The following is a 26,695-nucleotide window of genomic DNA, read 5'->3' on the forward strand; positions in this document are numbered from 1 at the left end:
ATGGTCTGAAGTAGGAATGGGTGAGGATTCTGATTTTTAAAATATAAATTTCCTAAAGTTTCCATCCTCCCCCATGAATTCAGTGGAAAGAATGTGAGATTTTTTTTAAAAAAGTAAATATGATAGTCATTCAGCAGCCATCCCTTCCCTACACAGCTATCGCCTTGCCAGGGAAGAGTATGAAGAAACAGCACAGAGGTGCCAGTGACAAAAACAGAGCTAGGGGCTCCTCTGTGCCCCTCCTTCTGCTCTTAACTACATCAGGAGGGGTTGATCCTGTTCAGGATTAAAGTTACAGAAGCCCCCTTCCATATCCAACCAGGCAACCTTAGTCACCAACCCTGAACCCACCTGGCACTGCTGCCTTCAAGGTCTAGTGTCCAGGTGCCATCAGTGGGCAACCTCAAGGTTCCTACTCTCCCTTCTTGCTTTTCTTCATTTTGAAACCAGTCTTGGTCAGCATGGTGTAGTGATTTCAGTGTTGGACTATGACACTGGAGACCAGGATTCAACTAACAACAACAACAACAACAACAACAACAATAATAATAATTTATTTCTATTCTGACTTTTCCTCACAGAATTAAAGCGGATTACAGCAAGGACATTAGATATAAAAATAATCATATAGTAGACATAAGCCAAATTACAGAGCATAAACCTAATGTCTAAAGCAAGGAATACACACACACACACACACACACACACACACACACACACCAAAATCCACAGTATCAACATAATAAATTAAAATTTTCCCTAACATAATTAATCTAACAAATATCAACATATATAAAATTTCCACTCAGCCACAGAAACCCACCAGGTAACTTTGGGCAAGTCACACACTCTCATGCTCAGAAGAAAGCAGAAGGCAAAACCTCTCTTGCCAAGAAAACATCATGGTAGCTTTGTTTTGAGCCAGCATGGTATAGTGGTCTGAGCACTGAACATTAGAGACCAGGATTCAAATCCCAGCTCAGGCATGTAAATACACTAGGTGACCTTGGGCAAGTAACATTCTCTCAGCTTCAGAGGATAGCAATGGCAAAGCCTCTCTGTAGAAACCTGCCAAAAAAGCCCCATGATAGATTTGCCTTAGGGTTGCCACAAGTAAAAAATGACTTGAAGGCACACAACAACAAGGTTTGTCTTAATGTTGCCACAAGGAAAAAATGACTTGAAGGCATGCACCAAGAAAAATGTGGACCTCAGACAAATTATGCTTACAATGAAGGAATGGCCCTTCAATTATGTGGTGGTCTTGTGCAAAATGAAATATTTTGTCACCTTAGTGTCAGCTTCCTTCTGCGTCCCTCAGAATGTTGTTTGATATCCTTTAGAGTTCTTTCATGCCTGCTGAAGATCTGACATAACTAAACTGTTGACAGGACATCAGTTTTACCATTGGCACAAATGTTAGGTCAGTACAGACAGCTGCTGCCATGTTCCCAGATGGGAATAGTGTCCTTCACTAAATATATTGCTTGCTCCTATAAACTATGTGGCCGGCTTGCTCTCATTCCCATCTGTTTGATGGCATGATGCCTACATATAAGTTAGTCAGACTCATCAGATCAAGTGGAAGCTCTTGGTTTTGGGGGGACAGTATCAGCAGTTTCTCTGGCCAGGAGGTCACATATTCTCCCAATGGATGTAATTAAGCATCAGGCACATGGTCCTGCTGGTATAAAAATGTTTCTGACCTCAGGAGCTGAAGGTCTGACCTTCAGCTCTAGGGCTAAGGTGAAATGAATGTTGTGAATATTTACTGTATTAATCTGAACAAAATGTCTGCAATTCTGAGTAGACCCAAAAGACCCAAAGGCTTAGGAATTCATTCTGTTTCAGGGGAATTCAGTAGGGCTTTCAAAGACCTCTGCCTATGACCTTAAAGGCTTGCTGCCTCCGCAAATTGTACTGGGTTGGATGGTCCATTATCTGTGTCAGTATACAAAAGCATGGTTCTTTGGGAAACTGATTGGCTGTCACCTGTAGTCTTAAAAGTAACATTTCTAGTAGAGCACTTGAAATTGTGCACAGTAGAAGCAAAATACAGTCTTCAGTAAGGTTATTATTGTTGAGAAAGAGGAGCATGACTCATGTATCTGAACAATAAATTCCTAAGGCAAATTTCTGATCATTAAGATTGGACATATGGAACACATTTTGCCAGTCTAGAAACAGCTTCGCTAACTGCAAGTTAGTTCCCAGACATTCTTTGAGGTACTGGGTTTAACTTAAGGCCAGGATGTGTCAAGGACTATCTATTTCATACAAATCTTCCTTAGTTTTTGCATTTTCATCCAAATATACCTTTGTGGGTCTCTGCGCAGCATGTGGTGAATATGGTAGTGGGTTTGGCTCAAGACCTATCCTCTCATAATTGCTCCTCAGGGAATCACCACATAAAACCTTGTTAAAAGTCACTCTGACTTCTGAGGATGCTTAGTTTGGTTAGAGATGCTGTATACTTACATGGCAATATATAAATGCAATGAATGGATAAATTAATAAATGCTCCTTCCATTTGGGCAACTGAAAAGAAACAGAATACTGAAAAATGGGTGTAAAAGTATGTACACATCTTTCTAACCACCATCATAATTTGTAGTCATTTTAGAGTTGGTTTGGTCATAAATCTTTCAAACACTGACTGCATTCGCAGACTATTAGGACTGGCCTGTAAGAAAAGTCAGAAAGTGTTCCTGTAGTATGGTTATAACCATCTGAGACCACTTTAACAGTCACAACCCCATCCTACAGAATTCTGGGATTTATAGTTTGGTTATGCCTCAATCTTCTTTCAAAAGGAAAACAGTAGTGTACCTAGGATAAAATGGAGCAGATCGTGCAGCTGGGGAATGCAGCACAGCCTAGATAAAGGTGCTATAATTCTGGGGAGCAGGCCTGAGTTCTCCATTGCAGAATTCTAAGTAGATCGCCAAACACAAATTCCAATATCATACAGGATAGAGCCATGACAGTTGATCAGGCTGTTTTAACTATATACTGTAGTGTAGACACAACTGAGACTGGGATCTAAAAATGTATTTCAAGGTGACTAAGAGGGAAGCCCTTTAGTAAAGGTGTCTTATATTTCATTTCAGTAGATGGTGAAACGAGAACACATGCTGAAGACTGCCTTGCCTCTTTTTGCCAGATTCATCATCAGCAATGGACTAAGAACTAAACATGGAGAGTTTGAGATCATATTGGAGACAGTGGACCGAGCCTTACCCACCGTGACCAAGAACAAGGGATTAAGATTATTGGAAGGTGGCATGGCATTCCTTTCTCCAGATGTTCTGCAGCTTTCAGATCCAGACACAGCTCCACAAAACCTTTCCTTTCTCCTAGCTCAGCTCCCACAATATGGTCAGCTCTACAAAAGAGATTTTGGATTGTGGCAGCAGAGCTTCAGCCAGCAAGATGTGGACACTCTGAATGTTGTTTATAGGCATGGAGGTGGGGATTCTCAGATTGACAAATTTACCTTTGTTGCGACAGATGGAGTGAATCAAGGCTTCATTGTAAATAGCAAGGTTCAAGTAGAACCCTTGGCATTCATCATTCAGGCAAGTTCCACACACAAATGCAATACATACACACACATGAGTGTGGTTGTATGCTCAGCTTCCATCTGCATGCACAGCTACGTATTTTTGGCAAGTACTGGAAAGTTTCCCAAGGCTGTTTCAAGTACCTTGGCTGCAAAGGTCTAGATTTAATTGTTAGTCTCAACTACTATAGACTCATTGAATCAGTGGAACTTTATAACTGTTGACTTTCCAATTTTTAATTGATTCAGTGTAGAGTAGATTCAGCCTACTCTGAGATTAATTCTTGGATTTATGGCCAAATTCCCAGAGTGCAGCAGACCATCTGTTCTGTGGTTTTGTTTACTTGGGTGCTGCCCCTATTCCAAGGGAAATTCTAATGTAGATGTTTCAAGTATTATACAGCAGTTGGGGTGGGTGGGGTTATTCTGTCCTTTTTGTAAACTATCTTTGCTGCAAGTAGAGCTGAAGGTTGAAACATATGTTCTAAATATATATTTTTTTAATGGAAACTCTGTGTGTTAGCTTTTCAGTGTTTATATTTCTTCCTTTCTCTCCTTTTAATTTGTATCCTAAGATTCTGACCAAAAAAGGCAGTTATTGGTAATAAAATACACAATACAAATGCTCTCTTATTTCAGACAGAACATAAAAACAAATAAGTTAAAATACAATTAAAAATACAAAAAAGAAAGACATATATCCAGAACTCAACAAGTAAGACTTGCCCTTAACCCAAATAATGATAAATTCTTAAGCTACTTTTTTGCAAACCCAAATATGTATTTGTGGTATGGAAGGACCTTAATAAATCTGAGGATCATTTTCTCACTTGCAGTTGCATACACATTAGATGTGGACCACACACCCCACACCCTCCTAGAGACTCCCCTGCTGGGAAGTGACTTGTGCATACAGGCCTCAAAGTATTCTGGAACCCTGATAGGGTAGATATCTAAAATGTGTGGGAAATGAAGTTATGTGTTTTTTCCCTAGACTTTGACTTGTAATATCAATATTTAATATTTGTTTCAGGTGGAGAGCCCAGCAAAACCAGCGCCAAAAATTGTCCACCTTCGTTGTGCTTCAGATGTGGAACTGCTGAAAAATGGCAACTATGGTATTTATATTACTGTCCGGTCACTGAAAGCCACAGATTGTGACACAGATGATGGCCAAATCATATTTAGGATTTTGCGAGGACCTCAGTATGGCTACTTGCAAAATATAACAACAGGTATCTGTTCAAGGTAGCTTATATTGGATAGCAATACAATTTGGATTTGTACCTTAACTAAGAATTAGAAATTGTGCACTTAAGTATGCCAAACATGAACAATTCCTTTAGACAAAATTGTCAGGAGAGGGTAATGCTAGTCAAGAAAACAGAATGAAATATATTTAGAGCTCTGCAGGAAAATGTAGAACCTGTGTCTGAATCAGATACTACTGTAGTTCCTTTCATGGCTGAATTATTGTATAATTCTGTTTCATTGCATAAGGTCATAATATGCATATTACATTATTACAGTTGGTCAATAAATAGCAAAAATTACCAGTTAACTCATGAATATGCAAGCATATTCAATCTAATTTTTACAGAATTCATAGCATGGTGGCAGATATGAAACTGTGATGGTATACCACTTGTGGGAGAGGAAGGGCTATGAAATTGTAGAATGCAAAGATTGAGGGAGGAGCAGAGAAAGTACTTTTTAGAAATAGATTATCCCCAACCACTTTTCCTTCTGCCCTGCCTACGTTGCTATTCTAAAAGGGAGTAGGGGCTGATACAGACCCTGGCATTTCCCGTCCAATATGGAAGTTCCCAGGCTCAATCCCTGCCATCGTCAGACAGGCATGGGGAAGTCCAAATTGGAATCCTTGGCTGCACACCTATGAAACCTGAAATCTATGTAGACCAGCCTCTCCCCTAAACTAGTGCCCACCAGATTGTTGGGCTACAAATCTATAACCCCAGAAAGCACATCCACTGGGATGGTGGTTACTGTAATCAATACAGCTAAAGGGCACTGACTTGAAGAACTGTGATGTGCACAACATTAGATGGACCATTGGTTTCTGGTGTTCCTGTGCAAATAAACCTGTTTTGCTTTAATAGGCATTAAGGGTGGGTTCTACATTAGTATTCTCAAACTTCTCTCTTATCAGCATGCAAGAGAGACCATTAGAAATATCATTGGCAAACAAGACCACTAGCAAGGTAGTTCCTTTGAAGGCAGCCTGTAAGTGCAGCTTTCTATTTCAGGAAACCTTTTCAGTCACTCCAGGCATCTGCACTGTAGAAACAATCTAGTTTGACACCACTTTAACTTCCATGGCTCAATGCTATGGAATTCTGGAATTTTGTTTGTTGTGGCACCAGAACTCTAATAGAGAAGACTAAATGTCTCACAAAACTATGAATCCCAGAATTCCATAGCATTTAGCTGTAGCAATTAAAGCGGTGTCAAACTGGATTATTTCTGCATTGCAGATGCAGCCTTTAGAAGGTTTTTTGGGCTTCTGTGGATTGTGGAGTCCCAGGTATGTGTCTAATGTTCCAACTGTACACAATTGTTTAGGTGTTGTGGGAGAGAATAGTAATGCTTAAACAGGTTGCAGGTAAAGTAGTTGAAGATATAAGCAGTGCTCAGACCACTTTTGTTCTTCCCATCTGTGGCTGGATGTTCCATGTGATGAGAGTCATCTCCTGTACACAGAAGCTCCAATATCAGCATAGTATAGTAAGTTTTATTTGTTTCTCAGGAACAGTGTAGCTGTATTGTATTGCTACAGTAGTTTCTCTATTGATCAACCAGTAGAATGTTGCTATCATTACAAATTGTATAAAGAACTACAACTTTTTAAAAAGGATATATTTTTTGCGTCTCCCATGTTTTCTCAGGTGGATTTATTCAAGAACAATTCAGACAGAAGGATTTAAATAGCAAAACCATACTGTATGTTATTGACCCTTATGAGGAAAGGAATTCAGATAGCCTGGAGATTCAAGTTACTGATCCTGAAGGAAACTCTGCTGACCCTGAGAGGTAATATATGAGCTTCCTTTTAAAGAAACACTGTGATTCCTTGTTTCCATCTTCTGTTTGCTTTCTTCCTTAAGTGGAGATCCATTGCACACAATTTTGAAGCAGAGATGATGCAATGGATGGATCACAGTTAAAAAGAAAAATAATTGTAGCCCCATTAAAAGTAAGAAACCTTGTGTTTCTGGACAGTAGTTGCTGAGTTGATTCAAAACAAATGAATGTTTGATAGCTTTCAAAGGCCTTCGCACACATTATTGTAGTTAAGTGCCATCAAGCTGACTTCACCTTATGGTGACCCTATGAATGAGAGCCCTCCAAATCACTGTCATCAAGAGCCCTGCTCAGGTCTTGCAGAAGCTTGGCTGTGGCTTCCTTGATCAAGTCCATCCATCAGTAATGAGGTCTTCCTCTTTTCCTACTGCCTTCTACCTTGCTAAGCATTGTTATCTTTTCTAGTGAGTCATGTCTTTTTATGATATGTCCAAAGTATGACAATCTCAGTTTAGGCATCCTGGCTTCTAGGGAGAGTTCAGGCTTGATTTGTTCTAGAATCCACTTATTTGTCTTTTTAGCAGTCCACAGTATTTGTAAAACTCTTCTCTAGCACTGCATTTCAAATGAATCCATTTTCTTCCTGTCCGTTTTCTTCACTCTCCAGTTTTCACAAACATACAAAAAAACAGAAAATACAATGACATGGACAATCCTAACTTTAGCATTCAGTATTAAATGCATATTTTTACACTTCAGGATCTTGTCTAGTTCCTTTATAGCTTCCCTTGGAAATCCTAGTTTTCTTCTGATTACTTGACTGAAGTCTCCATTCTGATCATTGACTCAGCCAAGATATGGAAAATCTTGAACTATTTTAGTGTCTTTATTGTCTGTCTGTCTGTCTGTCTGTCTGTCTGTCTGTCTGTCTGTCTGTCTCTCTCTCTCTCTCTCTCTCTAAACCTCTGGTCATTATTTTTGTTTTTTTTTAATGTTCAACTCCCTTTCACTTTTTTCCTCAACTTTCTTCAGTAGTTGTGCCAGTATTTTCTACTAATACAATGGTGTTATCTGCGTATCTTAAATTGTTGAAGTTCCTTTCTCCAGTTTTCATGCCTCCTTCCTCCAGGTCTAATGATGTTTTATGTATGATGTTCTTAGCGTACAAGTTAAATTTGTATCCCGCCCAATCAGCGAGGAATCTGGGCGGCTAACAACAGTGGAAGTACAATAAAAATACAATAAAAAACAAACTAATAACTTCCTAGCCCCCCAGCGATATAAAGCAGACAATAACAATAAGCAATATCAATACAGTGGCAATCAATAGGGTTTCTATGACCAAATGGGCATTCAAACTGACTCCAGAATCAGTCCAGTTTTCAAACCACTACACCATAGTGACTCCCATTGCACATATGATACCATTGTAATTTTCCAAATCTTGGAAACAATTATTCTTATGGACTACTGCTCTCAAAATTCCCATGTCAGTTAGCATGGCTAGCCAAATTTTGTATTGTGAGCCATAACTACAGAGATATTTCCCAATGCTATGGAGGTCCCTGCAGATCCCTACTGTAGAGCAACCTGCCAGAGAAAGAGACCAGAGTGTATTTCTGCACACGCACACACACACCCGTCTTTCTCTACAGCAAGAGAGAAATTTCCTCAGTGTTTCTCTGTTTTTAGAAGAAAATCTGTTGGTTCGAGAAAAACTATTGGCTTTAATTATTTAGTTTCTCTAAAACTTAAAATCTTGCTATTTCAGAATGAGGGATAAAAGCAAGAGATAATTATTTAACATCTCTATGCTCAGCTCTGAAAGATGTTTTCATTTTTGGATCATATGTGGAACATTTGCTGCAATGACACGAAGCTGTAGGTTCAGAAGAACCAGCGTAATGTTGGCAACATCTTCTAGAATCCTTTGTCCAGTTTTGATGGCTGAGGGGTGACAGAAGCAGTGGACCAGCACATTTAGAGGACACCAGGTCTGGGAAGGAGTCCCTTGAACATACATTGTCAATCTTTCCCTAATCATGCAAACATTGTGAGTAACAAGGAGGATTTCAGCATCAGAATATTTTTTCCCCAGACAGATTTTAGTTGTAGCACTTTATGTATTTACATTTGGAAAATAGCCTACAATTTAATATCTACTTCTTTGCGTAAAGATGCACTAGATTGTGACTTCAAATGAATCAAACTCATTTTCATAGTATATACTGTACATCCATTTAAACATACCAAGACTATGACCCTAGAAACATTTACATGGGAGTAAGTGAATTCAGTGTGGTTTATGTCTTATGTAGGACTTGGCCTTTTTATTCTCTTTTCGTATTAAGATTTGACTCTTCTGCAGTGTTGTGACTCTGGTTCAGAGACTTTGGAGGACATGCACTTTTTCCATTGTGCAGTATGATGGAAATAATATTGATAAGGGCACTGAATAATTGCGTCCCTGTGAAAGGAGAATAAGTTTTACTCTAAATTAGACATTGAGGCAAATTCCACTGTTTAGTAGTGCATTGAAAAGTTGCACTGAGACGCATCTTTTAGCAGCTAGAGGTCGCTCTAGATCTGAGTTGGTAACAAGTATATAGAATAATTTTCTATACATGTTTTAAAATTTCAAGCAGTAAGAATGTAATTGAGATTTGGAAAGATCCCTTTAAATTATGACTTTTTCTCCTTCGAATGGTAATTCAGTAAGGGCCATCTGTAAATGTCCCAGGCATTGCATAATTGTCATTTGCTATTTGATGTTCTTTTCTTGCCTGTTTTATTGAATCATTTCCTGTATTGCTATGTATTGTATATGTATTATCCTACTAGAGATGCTCCTTCCCCACCACCTTTCCCTTCTCCTTTTGTGCCGTGTCTTTTTAGATTGTAAGCCTGAGGGCAGGGAACCGTCCAATTAAAAAGATTGTATGTACAGCGCTGTGAAAATTTACAGCGCTTTATAAATAAAGGTTAATAATAATAATAATAATAATAATAATAATAATAATAATAGGGAGTCACAAAGAGGATAGCACTGCAAACCCAAGTACAGCACAAAGTTACTTAAGTGGGTGTAGGAACAGTATTTGTTGGTCTTGATGCATCCTGAGTTGTGTTACATCTTCATTAGTGGATCACTGGTTTGTTTCAATGTTCCCGTTTTCACTCTTCAAAATGCAGCCTCTGTGTTGACTAAAAGAGGCATACTTTTAACATTTGTATCCTGAAAGAGGAATGGCTGCTAAACATCATTCTAGGTATGTTTTTTCTTTGTGCTTCAGAGCATGGAAAAGTTACTTTTTTGATTACAACCAAGAGTCTGGAGATTCTGGAAACTGTAGTCCAAAATAAAACCTTTTAAGCTGCTGGTTGTTGCTATAAGCTCTTGGAATGACAGGGCAGTGTTCAGTAAATACTGTTTCCAACACTATATTTGTTTGTTTATGGGATTTATATCCCACCTTTCTACTAAAATGGGATTAAAGGCATTTTATTCTAATTGCCATGTGTTATATATCTATGCTGTGGTAACCAAAATAAATTTGGGGAATATTTGTGAAGAAAGGCTCATTTAATAAAATTAAATACTTCATTTTTGACATCCTGTATTAAAAAAAAGCAAATAGACATCTAATAATAATTGTAAAAATAGGGGAAAATTCTGGTTTATGTGTGTGGCTGGATTTTTTCTTTTTTTCACTATTCTTTCTTGGCGTATTAGTATTTGAAATAATATGAGAAGGCATAAATCTATAGGGTACTGAAGTGGAAATTAATAGTAGTAGTAGTAGTAATAATAATAATAATAATAATAATAAAAAACTACTTTTACTACTACTGGTAGAATTCAAAGAGGTAGCTATGTTAGTCTGTAGAATCAGTATGTAGAGAGATCTTGCTGTACCTTTGAGACTAACTGACAGAAGTTGGCAGCATGTCCTTTCATAGATTTAAGTCTACGAAAGGCCATGCTGCCAACTTCTTTTAGTTAGTCTCAAAGATGCTATAAGATCTCCACATACTATTACCACTGCTGCTGCTGAGAGAAGGATTAAATAAACAGAGTAAGTGCTGCAGTGTCTTGTGCTGATAGAACTGCAGTTGACAGTTTAACCCAGTCACACATTAAACCTGAAACCACAGTAACAGGAAACTTGCTTCTGTTGAGCCTTTGTGGTTAGCTGTTTGTGTGCTGAATACAAGAGTGACTTGAAGAAGCTTAGATATGATGCTAAAACTGTATTCCCAAACAGGTAATGAAGTTGACTGGCTTATGAGGTTTAGGGGAGATTCTACAAAGTGTGTGTTTGAGACTATGTATGCATGCTTGTCACTGCATGGAGGTGTGGTTGCTTATCATAAAGCTCTACCTATGTGCACGTACAATAAAACTGGGTTTAGGCTGATCCTCCATGCAGGGATGTAGCCAAGGGGGGGGGGTTCTTGGGGTCCGGACCCCCCCTTCCATTAGAAAATGAATGGTGTGTTCTGCTGCGCCGCCGCACCCAAGCCCCATTATAATGGTGACACTTAGTCTGGACCCCCCCTTCCTAAAATCCTAGCTACGTCCCTGCTCCATGTCACATCTTCAACCACCAAGCAAAGAACTCTGTGAAAAGGGTCTTGAGCAAGGTCCCACTTCAGTATAACTTTAATCAAATTGAACCAGAGGGATAAAGTGAATGGGTATAAGACCTCAGGCATATATTCAGGACTTGGAAACGTTTTTGGACTATAGCTGCCAGAATCTCCTAGCCAATAAGAAATCCTGGAAGTTGTCCAAAAGTGCATTCTTTACAAGCTCTGTTGTCTCTCATTATCTGCTTTGGTTTTGAGCACATGGATGGAACCTGTGGAAGGATGTTGCTTCAGTTCCATAGTTGAGCACTAGATGTTGCTGTTTTCAGCCTTAAATAACAGCAGCTAATTTTTCAAAAAGACACAATAATTTTACACTGAATGGCTGGAAATATTACAGCCATTCCAAATGTGGGATGGAGGTGTTATTTATGCCTCAGTTTTATGCCACAGAAGATGCAGCCAAAGAGCTTTATAATCAGTGGAGTGTCATAGCCCTTAGGTAGCCAAAATGCTAACAGCAGCTCAGCCAGTAGTAGTATGTACTTAACACTAGGACAGTTTTGGCAATGGTACCCATTCCCTGGATCAGTAGGGGGAAGGCAAAAACACCACTTTGGGACTTTTGTGGGTTGATGCTGTGGACTTGCATGGCAGTGGTACCATAGACTTGTAACACATTTGCCCAAAGGACTGGCTAAAACTTTCACAGATTCTATCAGATGTGGATTTTTCCATAGTTAAATCTGTGAAGAATAGAAATGTAGGAGGAACCACCTGCCATCCAGAGGCAGCATGGGAAAGAGAAACCCTGGTTGTGGCTGCTGCGTAAGGAGATGAAATAAAATTGTTGCTTTTTTACTTTTGTAGACTTTTGTGGAAGGATCAGAAACATTTTCTTATTAGGTCCAAAATTTTAAACAGTTTTTATTACCCACAATTGTGTAGGCTGAAGCTAAACAGAAGACTGTTTTTGTTTTATCTTAAGTGGGAAAGCCAGGGTCAATCTTGTTTGGTGAAGCTGCCTCAAATGTCAGGTGTTGGGGGGGATGTGCAGAATGCAGTCTGCCTAAGTGAAGTGGTGAAAGTCTGCCTCCATTTACACCTCTATTCTTCCATACAAAATCATTCCATACAATGTTCAAATGCAGATGCAGAGGGAAGGTTTCCTAACCCTAATCCCACCTGCAACCCCTTCTTCTGGCCAAAAAAGAATTGAAAATGGTACAAGTTGAGTCTCCCTTACCTGAAATGCTTGGGATCAGACATGTTTTGAATTTTGGTATACCTGAATTTGCCTACACCTTCATAATGAGATAGCTTAGAAATAGGTTCCATGTCGAAACACAGAATTCATTTATGCTTCGTATATACATTATACACATAATCTGAAGGTAATTTTATACATGAAACAAAGCTCATGTACATTGAACCATCAAAAGGCAAAGCTGTCACTATCTCAGCTAGCCATGAAAAATGTTTTGGTTTTTGGAATATATTGGATTTCAGAATTCTAGATAAGAAAGTCTCAATCTGTATTTGGAAGTGATGTGATGTCATTTCTAGTGTGCTGTGCCAGTACAGCCTATGACCAGAGTAGTGAAAGTGGCGTCCATTTCCCACTCAGTTGCCCAGCCCTGCCCTCAACAACTACCATGGAGGACTTCTTTGTTTGATTTCCACTATGGAAGTAAGGTTCCATGGTCAATTTGTCAGATTTTCTGTCTGGAATATGGGATACTGCAAACTATCTAGAGCTAGCCCTACTTATTATATAGTATTTTTATGTCATCCCTACTCCAGCGAGTTCAAGTCAACATAAATGATTTACTTGGTTTGTTTGTTTTTTATTTTCTTGCCTAAAAGAAAGTGACACTGTTAGATAGATTAGGCATCACCCCTAATGACAGATATCAAGTGTGCATCATGGCTGGTAGGATCCCGGGGTGTAGCTATTGGGGGTGGTATAAAATGAGAGAACTGCACCCCAAATCAAAATTTTGTTCGTGAAAATGAAATTTTTCCTTCAGTCCCCAAAATTTTAGCAATGCAGAGAGTGAAATATTGGATGTCATTCCTACCTAGAACCCTTATATTTGCTGTGTTTGTATTCCTTTGGTAACCTTGCCTCTACTTCTCGTTGGATACCTAAATTGTATTTCTCAGACTTCCACTGAAGTTTTAAGTTACTGCAATGCTAAAAAGTTGAGGAATGAAGGAAAATTTCATTGAGACAGAATTCTTATTTGAGGGACCTTCCCCAGCTATATCCCTGGCTAAGTTTCCTAGTGCAAGGTTAGTGTTTTGTCTATGTATTGCCTTTACATCAGATCAGAATGTCAAAAGTGAAATTTTCAAATGGAAACCTTACAATAGCCTGAGTAACCTAGCTGGCCAAAGCACTATTCTTCTTATGATGATGATGTTTCATGACTTTCAATGATCACATTCTTAGTTTGATGACTGACAAAATATTAGTAACCTGGAACCAGTAACCTGGCAAATATCTGCTTTAAAAGAAGCATCCCCAGAAGTTTTATTTTATTTTAAATGTCCTGGTTCCAAGAAATAGTCACTAAACCCACTTTTAAATGCTTTCTTTAAAAAAGAATAAATTACTCCATTCTGGCGAAAACATCACCAGGATTCAGATATCTAAAATATCTACATTATTTATTTCTGTTGACTTTCTTCTGCAAGGCTGCAGATATCTAGAATATCTACATGATTTAGATCTGTTGACTCTCTTCTGCAAAGCAAATAAGAAAAATAAAAATAAATAAAATAAAGGAGGATTTTCTAAATTAGAAAAGAGAGAAAAAATCCTTTTTTCTTCTCCCAAGGACCTTCTGTTTGGGTGTGTATGTGTGTGTTTTGAGATACTGTGAAATTAGATTATAACCAGGGCTGAAGAAAAATGAATTATTTTGTCCTATTTATATTACACTTCTTACAGTACCCTAGAAATAATTTAAATTAATTGGTGACTGATCCATCATCACTGACCCCTCAGCAGTTCATATCCTTTGATTCAATATCATCACTATTCTAGCTTGATCCCATACTTTTATGTAGAAGCTTTCAAAGTTACCAAATGGAGAGGTTTTGGTTTTCACTTATGTGTATGCACTACATAGTGCTCTAAACATCCTTAAAACATGGGAACAGCTGTGGCTACTCTGTTGTGTGGGAAATGTATTCTTTGCCTGCTCAGACAGTTTTGTTTCCATGAATACACATTGCAACTCTCAGACAATGCCTATGTGTGAACACACTCAGCGCTTAACTCTATTAAGTTTGTGCTCAAATTAAGCTCTTTTCAGATCAGTTTCCTCCAATTAGTCAGTCTTTAAGATGCCACACAGCTCCATCTTTCTATAGTAAAACAGACTAGCATGATTCACTCTCTCTGTCTGTGAAAATACCTAATACAACACTTTGGTAGAAACACTGTGTACTGAGGACAAACTGGAAGGAGATTACACCTGTCTCAAATCCTCAGCCCCAGGCATCTTGTTTGGGATTCCTATGGAGATTTCCTCACTATGGTGTTTTCTTTCTCTCTCATTCCCCCAACAGACTGGAACTGAAATGGTCCAAAATTGAAATGCAACAGGATACTTATGAGGTCTGTGAAAATGTGGGGATGCTGCCTTTGAAAATCAGCCGATCAGGGCACACCACTGATTCAGCTTTTGTGGCAGTTAAGGTAATATTATCATAAATGAATAATAATTAGTTGAAAAGAGAGCATGGTTTCAGGACCTGTTTCCTGGTTTGCTGTGTTTTTGCAGCATTTTACTAACTGCACACACACATACACACACTGTCAGTAGTAAAACCCATTGAGTTCAAATAAACTTTATTCCAGGTTAGCGGCCAGAGAACTGCAGGCTAGTTTTGTGATTTGCTGGGGAGATCTTGCCCACATCAGTTGCTAGGTTGGTCTCTAACTGGCCAAGGTCTGCAAAAAGTGCATGGCTAGAAAGAGACCATCGAGCAGGATGGAATGAGCGGTGGAAGCTATTTGATGCACTACCCTACCCTCCAACTATCCTGATTTGCCAAAGACAGACCCAATAATCCACTTTCCCAGCTGCTTTTAAAATGTCCCAGTTTATCTTCTTTCCTCCAAGTTTCACCCTTCACCCTCAATTGCTGCAAACTGAGTTCAAACACCAAAAGTAGTTTGCACTCAGTTGCCTTAGCAGTGGGGAGAGGAGCAGCAGAATCTTTCCCTTCCTCATAGGCTCAGACAAAAGCAAACTGCTGCAGCCTCTCCTGGCTTGTGTGCTCATCTTCATTAATAACTTTTGCCATCTTTGTGTTGCTTGGCCCTATGTGTCCCAGTTTTCATCAGTGAAATGCCAAAAAGTATGCACTACATTGATGGGTCCTTCAGACCATCTGAGGGCCAGAGCTTTCCAGGGATCAAAGAACATAGATAATGTTTTTCCATGGGCAGTAGCGCAAGGTTCCCAAGGCCTACTGGAACATTTCCAGCTATGTTTTGTTGTTGCCCCCTTTGGTATAAAAATAGTGAATTGAAATAGTAGATGCACTTTTAAAATATATTTCAACCCCTCCCTACCACCGGTATATTTTTACTATTAAAACTCCACTCCTCCCTCCCCATTGTCAAGTACATTCTAGTTTTATTCCCCCTCTCCATTTTCCCCTTCAGCTCTGTATAGCTCTCATTGTAAACTGGGGAATGCTTGCCTGTCCATGGTGTTGTAGGAGAAAAGGGGAAAACAATGTACTGGACTGTCAGAGAAGCAGAAAGTCTTTGGTGATAGAGTCATTAGGATGGCATGTCTCCTAGTCTACAATGGTCTGTTTGAAAGACTGCATTGTTTAAAGGAACCATAAGATGAGAGTGTTTTATCTTTGTCCATCAACAATTAGCACCTGAATTAAGTCACCTGCTTCCAGTCTTTCCTACTGTGGCAAGTTAACTGTCTCTCTATAGAAATGATCACAATTATTTCTTAATACACACTTATATGTACATATAAATTCACAAATGCAAAATTAACAAACTTTTTTTGCAGTGAATAAATAGTCGTCCTGGTATTTTAATAGAAAAATTGACATCTGAGCTTGGAATACTGGGAAATCCATGCCTAATGCAAAAAGCATTTGATGTGTGGTCTTGCAGTTCCACAAGATGATTGAGAATACAATGTTTCATTAAGCAAATGGCTTCTCATCTTAGTTGTGACAACCGGTAGCATGTGGTCAGTGGTTGCCTCTATGCAATCCCATTTCTGCTGTGGGAATCGTTGGCATATTACACAAAATTTTAACTTGCAGCAATATACTGTAATGCCATATGCAAACTGCAGTTTGTAATTTTTTTTTTAAAGAACAGAATTTGTCTGAAAGCTTTTTTTTTTTAAAGAGGTTTTGCATAACACTTCTGATACAATCCTTTCCACAGTCCTCCATTAAGTAGTGTGTGAGTTTGATTTGGAAACTGGACATTTAGGTTCCTATACCATCTGTGATGGCACAATTGCATGTATAGCAGGGGCATCCTGCAAATTAAAGTTGCTGTAGCATCTTGGGAGTCATCTGTTACAATCTTTCTTTATGTTCTCATTCCATTGCTATCAACAGAACAGAGTAGGCACCAAGAATCTTTCCACTCAAGTTTGCCATAATGCGTTTTCAGTGAACTGCTACAATAAATGGTGTCTAGTTCCTGAAGATAGTGATGTGCTGAAATGCATTGAACCTGATCAATGCTGTCTAAGCTTTAGCTCCTGATGGAAATATTTAGAAGTCCTGTCTGAGTTCATACAGTGTTTTCTAACCTTTCTATATCAGGTGAATGAAATGACTGCTTTGTCAGGAAAGGATTTTACAGTCCCTTCTTCCCAACTTATTCAGTTTGATCCAGGTAAGCTCTGTCTGAAAGGCTCTAGCTTGTTTGGTTATTGTTGTTCAATTTGTTTTAAATGAAAGAAGTTAACAAAGAGATATCAATTTAGCTTGGAAATGTCATTTGTCTGACTACTGCTCTCATAATGAATTGTCATGCTGGTTGAGGGATTCAGGTAACTATTGTTGAAAAAGTAGCCTTCTCAAGCCCTGAACTGCAGGGCAGCATAGACAAAAAAGGACTGTGGTTTCTGCCTGTTCCTGATAGGCTTGCAGACATCCTTAAGAACTGGCTGGGATGGCAACCTGGAATAGGACTGGACCCTGGCTTTGGCGCGGCTTCCAGAGTCTTAGGACGCATGCAACATTTAAACAGCATACCTCCAAAGTGATCCAAACAGCTTTATTTTGGCCTGTCTGTATGGGGCCAAAGATACCTAGTTACTTGCACTCTGATAATATTGATTAGAACAAAGCCTTGTACATTAGCCTGCCTTTGAAAACTGTTGAGAAGCTTCAGATGGTTCAAAATACTGCAGCCAGAATGTTGGCTGGGACCCATCTCTTCAGTCTTTATTTCCCTAGTTTTGAATTGACTGCACTGGTTTCAGCTCCTCAATTCAATGTGTTTTTAAGTCAAGAAACAGTCTGTGGCCAGAGTATCTCAAGTATCACATTCTCCCTGATGAGCTTTCCTGATCCATTCATTCTTCTTTGGAGGATCTTGTTTAGGTCCAGCTGACATCAAAGATGAGGTGGGTAGTGACTTGCCCCCTCCCAAGAGGTTCTTTTGGTACTGAACCTCCTCAGTGTCATGTAAAGCCCTTTTTATTTGTTGAGTGTTGACATGAGTTAACATTTTATTATGGTTTTTACTGACAGAGATTTTAACATCAGCTTCTCTTATTACTATTCTGCTGCTTTAATATTTTAACATTTATGATTGGCTGTTTTCATTTCTTAGCCTTTGCTTTGGGAACATCTCAGGGTTGATAATCAGATTACAAATAAATATATCAATAAATCTATTTGTATCTATAAATAAATACATGGAAATATAATGATATTGTTTGTATAAATAATACATATAAATGCATGACGTACATTAAGCTCACTTAAAAATTACCCTTCTGAGACAATAGCCTAAAAACTTTACATTAAAAAAGACATCTATATTTAATGTGAAAGGACATGCCTATATCCATCTTCCCTTTCTTGTGACTGGCTGCAAAGGTGCCTAGAAAAGCTTCTGAAAGCAACAACTGTCTTCTGGGAGGTCCATATGGCTGCCGTAACATAGATAAGTGATGCACCACATGAGTCTTCTGCTCTATGACATAGAAAGTCTGTGCCAGTTTAGCACCTTTCTGAAGTGCTGGCACTGGCATGAGGTCTTTCCATGTGGTACAGACCAATCCATGTGTTGCGTGTTTGCATAAGCCTTACGGGCATTGACTATGCAGAAGCGGTTTTCAGCAGCAAACCAGGCCTTAAGGGTCTCAGAAGAAGGGATGCCTTGTCCAGTGCTGTTCAGGAGACAACTGTAGCCTTTTAGTCTCCTGCACTGAGATGTGTGGAGATCCCTGAGTAATGTTTGTGCCCTGCCATTTATGTACATTTATTTGTTTTGCTTCATATTCCTCTGATGTACCAACCAGGTGAAAAAGTTAAAAAATTGTGTTCATTTTTTGCATGAGCATCTAGGAGTCGGTATAGTTGGGAAATAGCTTCTTCCCCTGAATCCCATGAGGGGTGTGCGTGAACCCCCTCTGCTATTGAAATTTGGTGCTGTAATGGTATATAACAACAACAGTAGCAGCAAGCTAAAATGTGCTTTTAGCTGCAACTCAGTTACAATTAAGCACCTTCCAAGACATTTGATTTCCTTTAAGATGTTTTGCACAAACAGAAATCTCCAAATTTGCCTTGACTTTAGCGTCGGCTCTCCTTCTTCTGTATTTCATTATTCCTTGAGAACTCTTTTCAGGTGCTGGTGTGTACAGTTATAGCATCTCCCAGGCAATGAGATGCTACTAAATTATCTGAATTTTGGAGACAATGGTTTTGTATCAAGGTGCTTGACAGACATGTCTGCACCTTGAAAACAGAATGAGTTGTCATAGACGACTGAAATGGCAGCATTCCAAAATGATAAAACAATAGTGGATTCACTGCGATTAAGATTTCAAGATAAAGAGTTAATTTATTTTTTTTAAAATGTACACAAAGTCCCAACCTTTCCTTCTCCCTGAATTGCATGCTATTAATTTCCTGACCCCCCCCCCCTCCAAATTTTGCCATAGAAAACAGATCTTTGTTACTATGTGAATGGAATCATCATTGCTGAAGAACAAATTTGGTCTCTAGTTAGTGTTATTTGGGCAAACCACAGGAGTCCAATCAGTGGGCAGGAGTACAATAGCTCTACAAGCCAGTCTGTTGTAGATGTAGACATGTTAATTAATATATTTTTTCGACACCTAGGTTGATTGAAAAAGCAATTAAAGTGTAATTAAAATGTTTACTTCTGGTAGGAATGTCAACCAAGATGTGGAATATAGCAATTACCTGTGATGGATTAGAGGAAGATGAGGAGGTCTTTGAAGTGGCTCTGATCTCCCCTGTGAATGCTGTTCTTGGCACCAGGACAAAAGCTGTAGTGAAAATTTTGGACTCAAAAGGAGGTATTCACTTTTGATCTTCCTAATAAAATCTGGAGCAGTCTTGGCTGAGAAGTGACTTATTTTGCAATCTACAAATATTGTGAATACTTACCTTTGGATCAAAATCCTTCATTTCTTTAAAAAAAACAAATACAAATGAAATAGACTTGACAGTCTGAGGTCCTTTCCCTTCTAGCCATCTGCATTCCTCTTCTGCTTAAGGAACAGTAGAGCATGACACAATCAACTACCAACCTGCCACCAAAAGATCCTTTCCCTATGGAATGAACTTCTGTTGCTTTGGCTCATAACACTATTTTCAGAAGTGCCTTCCTGTAAAATTAGTAATATGCCTTGCTCCTCACCAATCCTGTCTGTTGTATGACAACTTTTTAAATACTTGTGAAGATTTCTCAGAGGGGAAGTCCTTAATTTTACTACTACATAACTCCAAAATGACATGAAGATCATCACCATCATTTTCATCATCATTATTTTCAAAGAATGTGGGTAATAGACCTTATCACAAGTAGTTATCATTATTTGTAAAGGTGTTGTAGCAAAGCCCAATAATTTGGAAACATCACCTTGAATACTTGCACATTAGTCATATGTAGGGGCTGGACTGGGAACAGTTTCTTTGCCTAGTTCATAACTACTGGATTAGTAACAGAGCTTCAGTTTAAATACATATCTTGGTCAGTCAGTCAGTCAGTCAGTCAGTCAGTCAGTCATTTTACTTATATCTTTCCTTTTCCCTCAAGAGTGAGAGTCAAGGCAGTTTACAAATTACAGCAGTTGTTCCCAAACACTGCTCTTCCAGATGCTCTGGACTTCAACTCCCAAAATTCCTGACTGTTGGCTAGGCTGTCTGGAGTCTCTGGGAGTTGAAGTCCAAAATTCCTGGAGGACCAGAGTTTGGAAACCACTGGATTACAGTAAAAAGAAATACTAGTAAAAACTACATATAGCTAAACATACAAAAAGTGAGAGCCAGTGTGTGTAGTGGTTTGAGCATTGAAGTATGACTCAGGAGATCAGGTTTCAGTTCCTGGCTTGAGTTTAAGAACCCACTGGGTGACCTTGGGCAAGTCACACACTCTCAGCTTCAGAGATGGCAATGGCAAACCCCCTCTGAAAAAACTTGCTGAGAAAACCATATGATAGCTTCGCCTTAGAATAGAACTGTCTATAGAATTAAAACTGTATAAAACATTATTTTAAAAGCATAGATTAAAAACAGTATGGCACTAAAACAGAAAACACATGTTTTTAAAGATTCTAAATGCTTGTTGGGATAGAAAGTCTTCTCTTGACAGGGAAAGGACAGCAAGGACGAAGCTAGCCTAGCCTTACTAAGAGTGAGTTCTAGAGTCCAGAAATACCCACAGAGAAGATCCTCTCTTGCATTCCTACCAAAGATGTATGTGAATGTGGTGGGATTTGGTGTCTTCCCCAAAGATTTTATGCAAATTCAAATGTATGTTGTGTTATACATTGAAAGAGAAAATGTTAGCTGCCATTCATTTATGAACTACAGTCCTCCCTCCATTCTCGCAGTCTTCAGATTTGTATCCCTCGCTTATATGCGAAGGACAAACAGAGAGGGAATGAATGTGGCACACACCTGTGCCTATAGTCAAGCCAATGGGGCTTGAATATAAGTAAAACTTGGTTTCTCCTAGGTGGTCCGAAACAGATCCTCTGTGAAAAAGGAGGGGTGACAGTTTAGTATTTATCTTGCAATGGGGATGGACATGTAGATTCTTATTGCTCTGTATCTGTAATTCTAGCTGAATCAGAGGCATTAATTGAAGTTCAGAACTCGGAAGCATCTTGCTATTTTGTCATTGAAACTCTTTTGGGATGGGTCTGTTTTCATACCTTTGTCTGTTGGCCTAAAGATTGTTATCCATTTTATGGGGAGATTGTTTTCTATGGCACACTATAGATTTTCCTGTCAAACTGTATTTCATATGCAAATGCGACATCATTGCTCACTTCTTGGGGGTGGTGGTAAGTTCCATTCAAACAGTTGCTAATTATTTATTCAGTTTTATTCAGTTTTTATTCCTCTTTTCTTCCTATTCCCTATTTTTACCCTCACTTTAACTCTGTGAGGTAGATCAGACCAAGAAATAAGGACTGGCCTTTGGTCACCCAGTGAACTTCACAACTGAATAGAGATTTGGGTCCTGGTCTCCATTTCCCAGAGTCAGAAAAGTTAGTGTGAAGGGGTTGTTTTTTTTAATGTTTAACTAGTCACTAAAAAGGTTAAAAGAAACAAAAACTTAAACCATTTACTTAGGGGCTTGACAGACCGCCCCGAAAGCACGGGCTGGAGCCGCCCACTTTTAGTCCTAATGGAAACTGCACCAACCAAACACTGTGGCCTTCATCAGGACTAAAAATAACCCACTAAAAGCGGGTTCTTTTTAGTCTGCGTGGCAAGCGCCATGAATGCACCACTGGCACACTAATGCGCAGTGATGATACATGCGAGGTGCCATGATGTTTAGATGCTGTGCCACTCTTGTGTCATTATGGCGGCCCCCATGTGGATGGGGCTGCACTATGATGGAGGCGGCACTGCCTCGCAACAGGGCTCAGGGGCATGTGGTCGCTTCGCAATCCCAAGCCCTAAAATAAGCTCTAGACCACCACCTTCCAGCAGTCTGTACCAGGCCGTAGTTACATTCATCTTGAAAAGATTAGGTTTATATCGCTTAACATTAATTTTACACTGCTGTGTACATTTATGCTGTTTTAAAACACCGTGTCACAATGAAAGTAATATCCCATCTATTATTTTACCTCTCTCCCCTCAAACTTGTCTGTGCATTTAACTTGAGGAAGAAGGAAACAGTTATATGAATTTTTGAAAGCTGGATTTTTCATGCACTGAAAGGGAATGAATGAGATTAACATTAAATACAGACACAAAGAAAAGATGCAGGAAACAAAACTGTTTGTCTATAATTTATATCTAACTTCTTTCCTCCTCCTCCTCGTCTTCCTCTTTGCTAAGACCCAGACTCCACTTCATCAACAAAATCTAAGAACAGATACTTTTCTAATAGTAAAAGAGAGATAGGAAAATGTTGAGAATTAAATATATTACATACAATCCCTCCCTTAATTTTCTCTTCAGCTGGTCTCTTTCCTTCTCACTGTTATTCTCTCAGTTCTTCCATTGCCTCCACTAATCGTTTCCCCTTCTTCTCTCTATGCCTTCAACACTCTTGCCTTCCTCTTCCCTTCCTACATGTGTCTTCCTCTACTTCTTCCGAGTCTATAACTCCCAAACCCTTCCATGTATTTTTAACCCATTAGTCACAAATCATTCCTTCCCTTAACATTTTGAGAAGAAACCAGGAAGGAACATGGCTACTGATGTAATAAATGAAAGATGATTTAAGAAATAGTGACAGTGTATCTAAACAAAAAATATTAGAAAATGAAATTGCCTACATAATTATGTTTTTCTTTCTTTCAAGTTGAGCAAAAGTTTCAATGTTCGGTCCATCCCATCCACTCCCTCCCAGCTGCTACATTCTTTTGCCCTCTTTTCCTGTTTATACCGTGAAGTACTCCATCAGCAATGCCATAGGTTTCCTCTTCTTGTTCCTCCCTCCCAATTGTTCTTCCTCCTGATACCAGCACCTTCACTTTGTTTTCAACAACCACCACAACTCTTGAGATGATGTTGGGAAGAAAGCAAAGGGGAGAAAAATAGCATTGCAATTAAAATGCTATTCCCCATATTGCTCCCAGGAAATTTCATAAAATGACATTGATTACATAGAAAACAAGGGACAGAACAGCTGAGTGTGGGAAACAGCTTTGCAAATGAAAACATTATTACCCATGTAATTCTTGGGAAAGCACCATAAATTACATTTATTCATATGGAGAGGAAAAGGTATGTTTTAACTAAAGAAGAAATAAAGATAATTCCTTAAGGTAATTTATATCAACATGTTGGTCTTGATCTAGATTTAGTCCAACACTCTAAACACTATAGTCACACTGGCAGGTAACAAGGCATTATTAGCTCTTTTTAACTGATTGGAAGGTTTTAAATTATGCTTTTGTTATTGTACACTGCATTGATAACTATAAATATGTTAATGAAAACAGAAACATGCTTTGGAACTATTGGGTGGGAGGTTTAAAACTTTCTCTAGCTCACTCTTTAGGCAAAGTCCAAGAACTGCTTTTCAGCTGGGAAATCAAGTACAGAAATGAGAACTAGTTGGTTTTTTTTTAAAAAGAATAAATGAACATCAGATGAAAAATCATCTTGCTTCTAATGACAAGCTGTTTCATCACCCACATCAATGTGACCATCTCTCTGATTTTATAGAAAAAAGGACTGACCATCTGCCATCTTGTTTGCTTTTCAGGTCAGTGCAGTTCATTCCATTCCTCCAGCCAAAACAGTCACAACTTATGGATGAAAGGAACATTGCTTCCAGGCTCCTCTTCATCTTCCAGGCATGCCACTGCTCACTTGGAAGGAATCCCGCTGCCCCCATCTAAAGAGACAGTAGGACAGAGAAGGGATGAGCTACCGCAGTTCGACTCAGTCAGTCTTGCAAGGAGCAGGCTCAGGGCCATTGGAAATGGCAAAAGAGTAAGGATCACCCTTTGAACAGTGGAAAGAAGGGAACTGTGCCAAAGTTGCAATTTATTTGCTTTTGTATGAACAACGATACCTGTTTTAAGAAAGGTGCATTGCCCTTGAGCAGACAGTTCTTTAAATGGTGACAATAGTGGAGGTTCCTCAAATTAGTTGCTTAACATATAGATGTTTCTTTTGTCTTCTTATTGTGTTGACATTTTTGAAATGTTAAAAAAAAAGAGAAAAGCTATTTGATCTGAGATTTCAGTGACTAGGGCATGCTGTCTATTAACAATGACAATGACCTTGTTGTGTCATTGTCATTTCTTTGTCTTTAGCTTAACACAATTAAAAGTCATTATGAATAGATCTAGGGACAGAAACATACCGTTTATTCCCACAATAAAAGTAAGGTTGTCCCAAAATGTTTTGTTGCCTGAGGTGAAGATAGTTCTTCTGTCCCCCACTCCTCATGCAGGTGTGCTCAGACTCAACATACTGTACAATATAGAGACAATTAAAAATCAGACTAATTATGGAGGTAGAAGACTAAGTAATGTGGACTTCTGTGAACCTACACTCCAATAAAAATAATAATAATAAAACAGTTTGTAGGTGGAGCTGGTAAACCTGTATATGGATGATACAGTGGGCTCTTGGTATCTGCTGGTTCTAGCCCCCCTCCCCCACATAGACACCAAAATCCATGGATATTTTAAGTCCCATTAAATACAGAGGATAGTAAAATGATGACCCTTATATAAAATGGTAAAATCAAGGTTTCCATTTTAGAATTTATATATATTTTTAATATTTTCAAGCCGTGGATGCTTGAATCCATGGATATTAAATCCATGGATACGGAGAGCCAACTGTTCCCCCCTCCTTAGGTCCTATTGCCTATTGCTCTTATGTGTTTAGCTAATCATGTATAGATTTCACTTTTAATGCTCTAACTGTAGGGTGTTTGTCAGGGCTCAGTTCTTTGACTCAAACATTCCAGCTTGTGCTTGAGGCACACTTTAGATTGCATAGGCTCTTGTGAGAAGACACCAGGATCACGTTATATTACTGCAGTGGTTGGCAACAGCAGTCTAAACATTCCTGCTGCTTGCAGGAGAAGGCCCACCACTGTCCACCACATTTGCAGCCATACACAGGCCTCCTCCTTATCTTGCCTACCTTTATGCCTCACTCTAGTGGCTCTGCATGAAGACATGCCAGCAACACTGAACAACCAGTTCAGGAGCAAGAGTTGCTGGAGTGGGAGACCAACCGAGGGAAAGAGGCAGGAATGTGGTGGCAACAGATTTGGAAGGGTAGTAAGGAGCTGAGGCAGCAATGGCAAGGACCCTCCTAGTGGGAGTATAGCACAGTCCATTGCTTCTAGTATCCTGTCTCCTGAGGCATCCATGGCACTCTGCTAAATTATACAGCCACCTTGCTGGGTAGGTGATGGGACCGACTGACCCTTCCCTGCTGTATGGTTCTGTCCACACCACAACCGGTGTAATTGGGTAGAGTTACAGTGGACCTTTGTCATACACTGGGGTTTGGTTCCAAGATCTCCCGTGTATAACAAAATCCGTGGATGTTCAAGTCCCATTAAATATAATGGCAGAGCAAAATGGTGTCCCTTATAAAAAATGGAAAATCAAAGTTTGATATTTGAAATTTAGACTTTTTAAAAAACATTTTCAAACCGTGTATGCTTAAATCTGTGTATAAGAAGGGCCGACTGTACATTGATTGGGGAGATTAGCTTCCATCATATGGGTGGATAAACTCTAATCAGTAAAGAGTTAAGAATACTGCAAACACATCAATAAAGTAAAAACATTGTATTTTGCTTCGCCTTTTCAGAGGCACTGTGAATATTTCCTTTTTTCCTTCCAGGTCCATCCTTCTTCCGTCTTCAGAAATGGCAATGATACATTTCTTCAAGTAAGAATAGTATCAAGTTGCTTTCACCTTTGTGTGGTTTGTTTTTACTACCTGTGCAATATGAACAGCTGTTTTGGCAGTATAGTTTTTTTCCTGTTAAAAGAAAATGGAGTCTCGTCCTCCTTAATTTAGGCTCAGATTAGGCATGATGGAGGCATACTGAGGTATTTAAATTGGTTTTTACCAGCAGTCTAGTTTTAAGAGACTTGGGGGGGGGTGCAGGTGAGTTGCGCAGGAAGCATGCCTGCTCACTTTCCCCACACCCAGTACTTCCCTATCAGCCAGGCTACCAGCTGTGAAGTGAATCCAGATGGAAAAAGTAAGAGGGAAACTAAGTGTGGAGAAGAATCTAGCAATTCCCATTACCAAGCCTGTTTTGTGCTT

General features: G+C 39.1%; 1 protein-coding gene across 1 annotated transcript in view; it reads left to right on the forward strand.

The window, feature by feature from the left end:
* The window catches only part of FREM1 (FRAS1 related extracellular matrix 1), a 90,997-nt gene that overhangs the window by 53,409 nt on the left and 10,893 nt on the right, over positions 1–26,695 (forward strand). Inside the window, exons 24-31 of the mRNA XM_089489488.1 lie at positions 3,164–3,578; positions 4,596–4,797; positions 6,469–6,613; positions 14,774–14,903; positions 17,027–17,099; positions 19,615–19,764; positions 24,150–24,379; positions 26,264–26,311. Of these exons, the coding sequence (XP_089345614.1) occupies positions 3,164–3,578; positions 4,596–4,797; positions 6,469–6,613; positions 14,774–14,903; positions 17,027–17,099; positions 19,615–19,764; positions 24,150–24,379; positions 26,264–26,311 (1,393 nt within the window). The remainder of the gene's footprint in view (positions 1–3,163; positions 3,579–4,595; positions 4,798–6,468; positions 6,614–14,773; positions 14,904–17,026; positions 17,100–19,614; positions 19,765–24,149; positions 24,380–26,263; positions 26,312–26,695) is intronic.

Source organism: Sceloporus occidentalis, unplaced genomic scaffold (assembly GCF_023333645.1).
Source record: "Sceloporus occidentalis isolate IW3139 unplaced genomic scaffold, rSceOcc1.0.p SCAF_1, whole genome shotgun sequence".
Lineage (NCBI taxonomy): Eukaryota > Metazoa > Chordata > Lepidosauria > Squamata > Phrynosomatidae > Sceloporus > Sceloporus occidentalis.